Here is a 10,400-nt window from a genome sequence, read left to right on the forward strand (position 1 = left end):
CATGCTAGTGGGTGGACTAGCCGGCCCCCAGAATAGGGGGCTGCAGGTGTCATGTCTTGGATGTGAGTTCCTGGTACTTGGTTAGACCCAGGGCATGGAGCTGGGCACTGAGACTAGATCTCAAGTTTGCTTCCCTTTTTCTCCCTGCTGTAGCTGTGGCTTTCTGCCATGAGGTGGGCTGGTTTACCTCAGCTGTTGTGAAATTAGCATCTGCACAGGGCCTTGGGTTGGGCTCCTCCAGCTCGTACAACTAAGCCTCGACCCCATAGTGCAAGGAGACGGTAATCTGTTTCTGTTTTTCATTTTCAGAGCTAGGGATGAAGCGGGGCCAGTAGTGATGGGTGAGCCCCTACCTCTAAGCTGGGCCCTGGCCCTTTGGACTGTGGTTTTTGGCATGACTTTTCTGTATCAGTGAACATGGGAAAGGACTGGCAGATGGTGACAGGACTGGCTCTTTTGATGGGAGAGCAAAGGAAGGCAGCTATCTCTCTGGTGTAGTCTTGACCGTCCAGTGCTGTGGATAGCCCTGGGGCTAATAATAGTTGGTGTTAATTCTGTTCTCTGAGGGATTGTGAACCAGGAATGAGTCAACAGTCAGGTGATTTTCTGTAAGCCTGCTTCCCACCTTAATTTGTAAAATAAAGGAGAGCTGATGATTGGGCAGATAAAAGGGAAGGTGGAGCAAAAGGTTGAGAGAGAGAGAAGGAGAAAATGGAAGAGGGAGAGGAAGAAGAAGAAAAGCTGAGCAGAAGCACCTGGCCTGGAGAAACCGCAGGTTCTAAGGGGTCTCTTAAATGGGGAAGATGGTAGTGCAGTGGTAGATCTGCCCAATCTAGGCACTTGGAAAGAATCAGGTGATTCATTCGACAGAATGTATTCATATTAATTCAGTTGTGTTTTAATTGCTGGGGCATATTTGGGTGGGAGATTTACTGTAACACTCAACTATTAGTTCCAGGGGTCAGATATCTTCTTCTGCCTTCCATGGGCACCTGCACACAAGTGGCACTCATTCACACAGACACATGCACATAAATAAAAAGAAACCTTAAAAAGTACTTTAAGAGCTGGGCGTGGTGGCGCACGCCTTTAATCCCAGCACTCGGGAGGCAGAGACAGGTGGATTTCTGAGTTCGAGGCCAGCCTGGTCTACAAAGTGAGTTCCAGGACAGCCAGGGCTACACAGAAAAACCCTGTCTCGAAAAACCAAAAAAAAAAAAAAAAAAAAGTACTTTAAACTGGGCAGTGGTGGCTCACACCTTTAATCCCAGCAGTTGAGAGGCAGAGGCAGGCAGATTGCTGAGTTCAAGACCAGCCTGGTCTACAGAGTGAGTTCCAGGACAGCCAGGGCTACACAGAGAAACCCTGTCTCAAAAAAACAAAAACAAACAAAAAACAACAAACGAACAAACAAAACCAAAAAAAGTGCTTTAAAAATTATTTTGAGCCAGGCAATTGTGGTGCACATCTTTAATCTCAGCTCTCAGGATGCAAAGATAGGCAGATCACTGAGTTTGGGGCCAGCCTTGTCTACAGAGTGAGTTCCAGGACAGCCAGGAATATACAGAGAAACCCTGTCTCAAAAACAAAATAGAACAAAATAAATAAATTAATAATTTTAAATTATCTTGAATTTAGTCATGGTGGTGACTGTCTTTAACCCTGGCACTGGAGGCAGAAGGGCCTTGTGGCTGGAATCAGAGGTGCGCAGCTGCACCATAGCCGGCCCTCAGTGTTCCTTTATGAATATTATTCAGCATTCATGGTTTAATCCAGTCTTCCGGTAACCCATCTGTACTGGCTAGTTTTGTGTCAATTTGACACAGGCTGGAGTTATCTCAGAGAAAGGAGCTTCAGTTGGGGAAATGCCTCCACGAGATCCAGCTGTAAGGCATTTTCTCAATTAGTGATCAAGGGGGGAGGGCCCCCTTGTGGGTGGTGCCATCTCTGGGCTGGTAGTCTTGGTTCTATAAGAGAGCAGGCTGACTGGGCAGTGGTAGCACACACCTGTAATCCCAGCACTTGGGAGTCAGAGGTAGGCAGATTTCTGAGTTCGAGGCCAGCCTGGTTTACAGAGNGAGTTCCAGGACAGCCAGGACTGCACAGAGAAACCCTGTCTCGAAAAAACAAAAACAAAAACAAAAAACAAAAAAAAAAAGCAAGCCAGAGGAAGCAAGCCAGTAATGAACATCCATCCCTCCATGGCCTCTGCATCAGCTCCTGCTTCCTGACCTGCCACAGAATGGCCTCACTTTGGGTCCCGATCTGCGTGGAACTGGGTCTCTTGGTTGCAGGTGAGTGAGGATTCGGTGAATGAGTGACAGTCCACACGAGAGAGGGTGTAAAACTGAATGTATTGATCAAAATGAGCATCACATCTTTAATACAGAACAAACAAGAAAGGCGGGGCAGGATACATCCGCAGATACATCGACACAAAAAGACAAAAGACCAGGAGGTGGGACCAGGCCCCTTGAGGAGGAAGCCAGGTGTAAGGCTAGCCAATAGTTGAACACCGCTGTCAGGGGCCCCCAGTAATTCCTCCATTATGCTGTCCCTTTGGGCCTAGCAGAAAAACCTGTTTTGGGGTTTCTGCTCTGGCAGATCACATGAATAATGCAATAACACATCCCCCCTATTTCCTAGGCCTTGGTAAATACTTGCATATGAACGTAACCTCCACAGGTATACTGCTCTAAGCTTTGCCCTGGGCTTGGCTCTGTTCTTTGTGATGCTTAATCGGTTTCACCTGTCTTTATTAGAAGTGAATTAGAATGTTAATGAATAGGTAACCTTCTTGCTGAATTCCGAGCTCCTGGCTTTAAGGAATTATCAGGACTTTGGAACACTGGCTTTAAGGAAANTTCACCTATGGTAAAAGTTTAATCTTTAAAGGCATTAATAATATTGAAAGAGAGTATACGCCATACTAGCATGCGGATAGGGTTCGTGTGTATATAGATTATTGGAAATGCCAGGACTCCAGGAGGCTGAATCTCCTTGAGATTCTTTTCCTCAGGACTCATCCAGGTTTTCAGGCCTATTGTGAGCCACCACTGAAGTAGGCATTGCACTGACCTGCTTGAGTTCCAGTTCTGACTTGCTTTGGTGATGAACAGCAATGTGAATGTGTAAGCTGAATAAACCCTTTCCTCCCCAACTTGCTTCTTGGTCATGATGTTTGTGCAGGAATAGAAACCCTGACTAAGACACCATCTTTTGTCTGTTAATTTGAAATGTACCCATCCTCCAACTCAAACAAGGTTTTTTTTTTTTTTCTCTCCATCACGGTCAAGAGGATGTTAAAACAGAGTCAATATTCTGGAAAATGGGGGGTAATTCTAGACTTGCAGTTGGAAGGAAGAGAAAAGGAAGAAAATAGTAAAGAAACAAGTAGGCACGATAACACGCTCCTGTAATGCCAGCTGAGGCTGGTAGATGTGAGCTCCAGGCTAGCATGGGTTTTATATATATATATACACAGTTGTTGTTCCACTGTGACAAAGACCCGTGGACAACTTAGTGAGATGCCAGGGGAGTAACTCAGGACACTGCAGGGTGGAAACTGGTTCAGTAATGATAAAGATGGTAATCAGACCTGGGGTCAACTCCCAGCGTATGCACGCATGCAAGGTGGCTTACAACCACCAGAGGTGATCTGATGTTCCTGCTCATGTGTGCTGCACACACATAGTATACTCAGGCACATACATACATAGTTTAAAATAAAAAGATAATCCTTTGGTGAAATGCAATAATCAGAGCCTTCCCTGGCAGCAGGCTGTCCCCGGTCCCTCTCCTATGTGTCTCCCTCATCTCACGCTGACTCAAGATTGCTAGGAACCTCATCTACCCAACAGGGGCTTAATGAGGATGTGCTGACCAGTGGTCCTACTGAGCTAATCAGGGAAGAGCTGATGCACAGAACCACTACAGGCTAACCACTCAGTTAACCTGAGGCCGGGGAGGTAGTGGAGCTGGATGGACAGACTGAAATGTGAGAAGGGTAGACACATGGATGGATGGATGCATCTGCTCATCTATTTACCCACTCATCCATCTGCCTGCTCATCCATCCGGCCATCCATCCATCCATCCATCCATCCATCCATCATTCCCTGAGTGTATATTTCGGCCCAGAGCTTGTGCTGGGCACCCAATGAGTAATACGTCACCTCTGCCCTCGAGATGGTCACTCTAAATCCCAGGTAGCTGTGGGATGGTCCCTGCCCTCGAGATGTTCACTCTACATCCCAGGTAGCTGTGGGATGGGTCACCCTGGCAATACTTGAGGAGGCTTCTGATGGAGCACTAATGTCAAATATGCAAACATGTTGGGGCTGGAGAGATGGGTCAATGGTTACAAGCAGTGACTGCTCTTACAGAAGCCCAGGGTTCCATTCCCAGCAACCACATGGTGGCTCACAGCAATCTCTCTGTTCCAGGGGATTCCAGACCTCCTTCAGGCCTCTGAAGGCACCAGAAACACGAGCTGTGTACATAGACCCAGGCAAAACACCCATACACATAAGACAAAACAAAAATGAAATTAAATGCGAACTTTATAATCCTATTGTGAGGCAGGGTAAACTCAGCAGACACAGGAAGGGAAAAGCGCTCATCACCCTGGAGTCCGGCTGAAGCCTCGTGCCAGCGGAGCGGAGCGTCAAGCAAGGACTCTGGCATAAATGACAATTACTGAGGTTGCCAACATAAAGAGACTATTCCATCTATATAGAAATGCTTAGGATAATAATGTTAAAAACTGGGCATGATGGCATATACCTTCATTTCCAGCACTCAGGGTCAGCCTGGTCTACAGAGGGAGTTCTAGGACACTCTGTGCAGGGCTACATGGAGAAATGTGTCTTGAACTCCATCCCCCCCCCAAATAATAATGTTAAGACAACAATAAATTATGTATATATTACCTATTTCTTTTCTCAGGTATAAACTTGCAATTTTCTAGGAACCTCACTTTATATATATGTGCATATATATGGATTATAAATTATATATATATATATATATGTGTGTGTATGTATATATGCATACAGATATGTATGTATGTATGTATGTATGTATGTATAATCTTAACCCCTTTGTACAATCCTTGTGACCTATGGTTTTATCTGACCAGACCGCAGTCCGTGAAAGGACCCTCTAGAGTCACCCTGAGCCTCCCTCTAAACTTATTTACTACAGAGGGGAAAAGGTTTCCTCGAGCAACCCTGTAACCCTTTGTAACTTGAAAGCCACCAACATGTATGCTGACTGCTCAGATGTTTAAACTGACTCCCTCTTGAGAAGCCTCCTTTTAAATCTCAACTTGGTTGAGCATTTGTCCTAGCATTCATAAAGCCACGGTTCGAGCCCCGGCACCGCATAAAACCAGACGTAGTGAGTGGTGCGTGACTGTAACGCCAAGTTTCTGAGTGGGGTTAGGAAGACTTTTCAGTTTGAGGATTAGAGGTTAGTGTAAGCCCGGTACTCGGGAACTCCGAAGACGTCCACAGAGGATCCGATCCTGGACATCAGCACGGAGCAAGCGACGCCTGGAGATCGAAACATTAAGGGAACCGCGGCGGCCGCAATTTAGCACAAGCCCCGGAGCCTCGGAGATGTTTTGGCCTGCCGGGCACGCGTAGGTTCCGCCTTCTACCGAGTGACGCACATCCGCCCCGCCTCTGCAGGCAGCACGGGTTCGAGTCCCCCCGAAGGCCGCCATGGCGGGCGCGGAACCGGAGCCCGGGAATGTCGGCGGCAGTGGCTCGACTCTTCCCGGCCGGAGCCACGGCGCCGTGCGCTTGGCTCCGCTGGACCCCGAGCAGCTGCGGCGGGTTCTGGAGCAGGTGACTCGGGCGCAGCCACCGCCCAGCGCGCTGCCGGCTGCGGCGCGTCGGCTCCGGCACGGGGCCCAGCAGGCCTCCCGGCAGCGAGAGCCGGGCGCCGAGGCCCCTCGCCTGCTGACACCCCAGGTGAGGCGCCGCGCGGGGTGGAGGGACGGGAGCTGGCTGCTGCGGACCGCGTTCGCAGCCTGGGTTGTCCGCGCCCAGCTCCGTGGAAGCGGCGCGGTGACGTCCTCCCCGGACCGTCCTCCCCGGGCCGTCCTCCTCCCTCCTCTGCGCTCACAGCCCTGCTCGAGCCCCTCCGCGCCTGGCCCTCCCTACAGCAACTGGTCCTTCCTTCAGCATCTATGGGGCGCTAGATGTATGCCAGGTTCTACACTGAGGCCGAGTGTATTCTCGATGGCCAGCGGGTAGCATAAGTCACGTTTTGGGGGTGACAAGGGAGAACTTTCTCCTGGCCGGTTCTGGAACCCTGACACTGGAACCCAGAGCTGAGTGAATTAAGAGGAAAGCGCTGGTGGCACGGGCAGCCACTGACCTCGAACTGGGCCAGAGTGGAGAACTTTGCTGGAGACTTTGGCAAACTTAAGTACGGTCGCAAAGAAGCACAGGAAGGCGCCGTACTTCCCTCCTGGAAGGCAGAACTCCCTCCCTCCCGGGGGTTTAGCCCCCTGCTCACACAGATTTGGGGTGTTCTGAGAGTAGCCACTAAATCTGGCCTCTCCTGGGAGGGTCCAGGTAGCTCCTGTCAGTAGTAAGAAGACCCGCTGGCTTTGCAAATGACATCACACACCTCACCTCTGGGGAGAGAGATGCTTCCACCAGATTCTAAAATAGGGCAGAGAGTAGGATTCTGTGGTCTCCAGTGGTTTTGAGGTAGATAATTGGCTATTCAAGGTGCGCATCCAGTCGGTCATCAAGACTGGGACTAGTTTAAAACAGGGGAAGCACCAAGGTGGGCCAGCTTGGTCGTACTTGGTGGGAAAAGGCTCTTGTTGCTACCCAAGCCTGCCAGCCTCAGCTTGAACCCAGAACCCACAAAAAGGTGGAAGGAGAGAACTGACCTACACACACACACACACACACACACACACACATGCACTAAATTTTTTAAATTAATAAGGCTGGAAGCCTGTGTTGCTAGTTTTTTTGTTTTGTTTTGTTTTTTTGAGACAGGGTTTCTCTGTGTAGCTCTGGCTGTCCTGGAACTCACTTTGTAGACCAGGCTGGCCTCGAACTCAGAGATCCGCCTGCCTCTGCCTCCGGAGTGCTGGGATTAAAGGGGGTTGCTAGTTTTGGTAAGTCAGTATGTGTCTTCCTGACAGCACTTGCTAGAAGAGTGACCCTTGGTGACTGACCCTCTTTGGGTGTTGGCTTCTCTGCCTGCAGGAAGGATGGCTCACTATCTAAGGTTCCTCACTGGTCTGAGACAGGCACGACACACGGTTGGTGCAGCCTCCTGGAGAGGCACGGCTGTCAGAGGCCACGTGACATGCTTTGCTTTCTTGTTGGTCACCTTTCAGAGATTAGGTCTTGTTTCCCAGGGTGGCTGCAGACCTGACACATGGCTGAGCATGACTTGAAATCCCTAACCCTTCCTTCCCCTCCTCTCGAGGTTTATGCCTTGCTGGGGCAGAACTCAGTGTTTCCTCTGTGGTTTAACACTCAATCAACTGAACCACATCGCTACCACCCCGGGGAAACCACACAAAAGAGGTTCTCTGTCTCGGCTTGCTGTACTCTAAGGCTGTGTCCTCCTCACCTTGCTAAATGTGGCCACAACTTTGAGTTTGATATGACAGATTTGGAAAGAGGCAGTGATATAATTTCCACCGAATGTTAGCTTGATAGAATTGCTGATGGTAACTGGTGTGATGGGGATGGTGAAAACCAGACTAGAAATAATGAAATAATGGACCTTTGTGGCCTGGCATGCAGGATAATCTTTCAGCCTAAACTGTGCCACAATAACCCAGAGGTCAAGCAAATAAGGATTCTGCCCCCAAGGAGTCTGAGGACTAAGAGGAAGTGACGCAAGACCCAGATGATAGCTGATGAAGGACAAGAAACTAGAGATGTAACTAACTGAATACATTCCGTTATTCAGAGACTATTGCCGCCAAGGAAATGGTCTCTGGGAGCACACAGCTAATGCTGAAAAGCTAGTGTCTGAGCTAGATTTGCCAGGCTGGGTTCCAGCTGGAAATGCAGGAGAGGAGAGGCAGCATTCTGGGGTACACATGGGGTTCGTTGATACAGCCAGGACAGCAAGCTCTGGCCCACTGTGGGAAGAGCAGACCAGAAATACAAGTCAGTGACCACCTTCCGGGGTAGTGTGGGTCCCTGATCCCATCTTCACTGTTCCTGACCTATAGACCACTTCAATTCCACAGCAGCTGTGCACGGCCTAGACTTCTGAGAAGCCTCGTTTTCCTTAGACAGAAGTGCCCTGTAATGCCTAACCAAATTCATTCTGACCTTCAGGACTTTCTTCTGGAATGTTCTCGAAGGCCTCTTTTGTGTCACTGTGGCTGTGTTATCTGCCTGACCTTCTGGGGACTCTTGTTTCCTTTCAGAATCGTCAGTGAAACATTTGAAAAGACAGGTCTGAGGGTTCCTGTCCCAGGAGAGGCAATCCTACAGACCTGCAGGGAGTTAGCTGATGTTTATAAATGGTGCCAGAGGAACTTAAGAACTTCTGCTGAGCTGGGCAGTGGTGGCACATGCCTTTAATCCCAGCACTTGGGAGGTTGAGGCAGGCAGGTTTCTGAGTTTGAGGCCAGCCTGGTCTACAGAGTGAGTTCCAGGACAGCCAGGGCTACACAGAGAAACCCTGTCTGGAAAAACAAACAAACAAAACAAAACAAAGACAAAAAAGAACTGCTGAATCAAATAAACACAAAACACAGTATCAAGTATTATACGCCCACATAACACATAATAAGCCAGTCAGGACATAAGAGCAATAATCAGACCAGTTTTCCTAAAACAAGATGTGTATGTGTGTGTGTGTTCATTCATACGATATCTGGTATATCCCAAGATCTTAGATATTCTGGATGGCTTTGAGTAAAGTACAACAAATAATGGTTCACAGTAACTGTCATTGAGTCACACGTAGCCCAGGAATTAGGGGCTCAGAGGACACCTAATCCACACATTTCTTCTTATTCCTTAATTTCGAAGAGAGGCTGCTGTTTGTAATAGTGTACCCAGCATGCAGACAAGGGGGTGTGTTCCAGTTTGACTTTAGTGACAGTTCTTTCCTGTGTGACTCTGTCACTGACCTTTCACTGGTAGATTGGCTCTACAGAGGGTTTGCTAGTGGTCTCAAATGAGTGGAGCTACATCTCTTAGAGAAACACAGACTTTGTCACAATTGGGGATGCTACTGGCATCTGGTGGATAAAGCCAGTATTCTCCAGTGCACAGGATTGCTGTCCTTCCTGCGCGCACACACACACACACACACACACACACACACCCCTCAGGTGATCCCCAGTCCAGCGTAATTTGTCTTGAGGGCACAAACCTGTGCCTGATAGTGTCTGTCTGTCTGTCTCTCAACGCTAGTCATCTCTGTTCTGTAGTCTACTCTCCTGCTGTCCCCAACTTCTTCCCAGACAGCTCATTCTGACACACATGGCTGTCTTTCATAGGTAGTGCTTAGTAAATATCCGTGGGAGGCTATTGAAGGCAGCCCTCTTCTTTGGTAGGTGTCTGGCTATTACAGACAGTGCTGCCTCAAATATAGGACATACTTTTTGCACAGTTTTTTTTTTTTTTCTTTTTAAATAGAGTCAGAAAGTGAATTTCTGGGTCAAAGCACATACACAGTTAAGTTTTCGTTGGATTAAAAGAGAAGCATTGCAAGTACAGATTTCTGGGTGTGTGTTCCTGGAGAAACTCACACGTGTGTATAAGTACACACCTCACGCATGTATATAAGTACACACCTCACACGTGTGTATAAGGACGCACCAGTGGCGCTCTGAGCAGATGCTGAGAACAGAGGGTTAGAAGCAGGAGAACAGTGAACTCAGGTTGCAGAGAGCTGGAGCTGCATGCAGCAGAACGCTCTGGAAAGTGCAGTCAGGCTCAGAGAAGACCCGGCTTACCTGATGGATGATTGGCTGAGTGATGAATGATGTTGAACTAGATAGAGTCTGTGGCAGGGGCTGTAACTTGTGGCACAGGTGACAAGTGTGTGTCCCAGATTGTGACGATACTATTTTGTTTTATTTTTTTGAGACAGGCTTTTTTTTAGCTGGCCTGTAATTTGCAGAGATCTGCCTGCACTTTCCTCTGCCTCCAGAATTCTGAGATTAAAGGTCGCCATACCTGACTGTAATATTTTTTTTTCTTTTCTTCTTAAACAAATTTTTATTTTATGTGTTTGGGCGTTTTGTTGCATGCTTATATGTCTGTGCATCATGTAGAAGGCCAGAAGATGTCAAGAAGGCTAGAGAGATGGCTTAGTTAAGAATGCTGTTGCTGCCGGGCCTGGTGGTGCACGCCTTTAATCCCAGCACTTGGGAGGTTGAGGCAGGC

General features: G+C 48.4%; 1 protein-coding gene across 3 annotated transcripts in view; it reads left to right on the forward strand.

The window, feature by feature from the left end:
- Window positions 1-5,703: 5,703 nt before the first annotated feature.
- The window catches only part of Znf839 (zinc finger protein 839), an 18,368-nt gene continuing 13,671 nt past the window's right edge, over window positions 5,704-10,400 (forward strand). The window contains exon 1 of one of the 3 annotated variants that reach the window (XM_021202499.2): window positions 5,704-5,978. In XM_021202499.2, the coding sequence (XP_021058158.1) occupies window positions 5,727-5,978 (252 nt within the window). In that variant the 5' untranslated portion in view covers window positions 5,704-5,726. The remainder of the gene's footprint in view (window positions 5,979-10,400) is intronic. The other 2 variants (XM_021202500.2, XM_029540587.1) reach the window with 2 other exon arrangements.

This window comes from Mus pahari, chromosome 7 (genome assembly GCF_900095145.1).
Source record: "Mus pahari chromosome 7, PAHARI_EIJ_v1.1, whole genome shotgun sequence".
NCBI classification, from domain to species: Eukaryota; Metazoa; Chordata; class Mammalia; order Rodentia; family Muridae; genus Mus; species Mus pahari.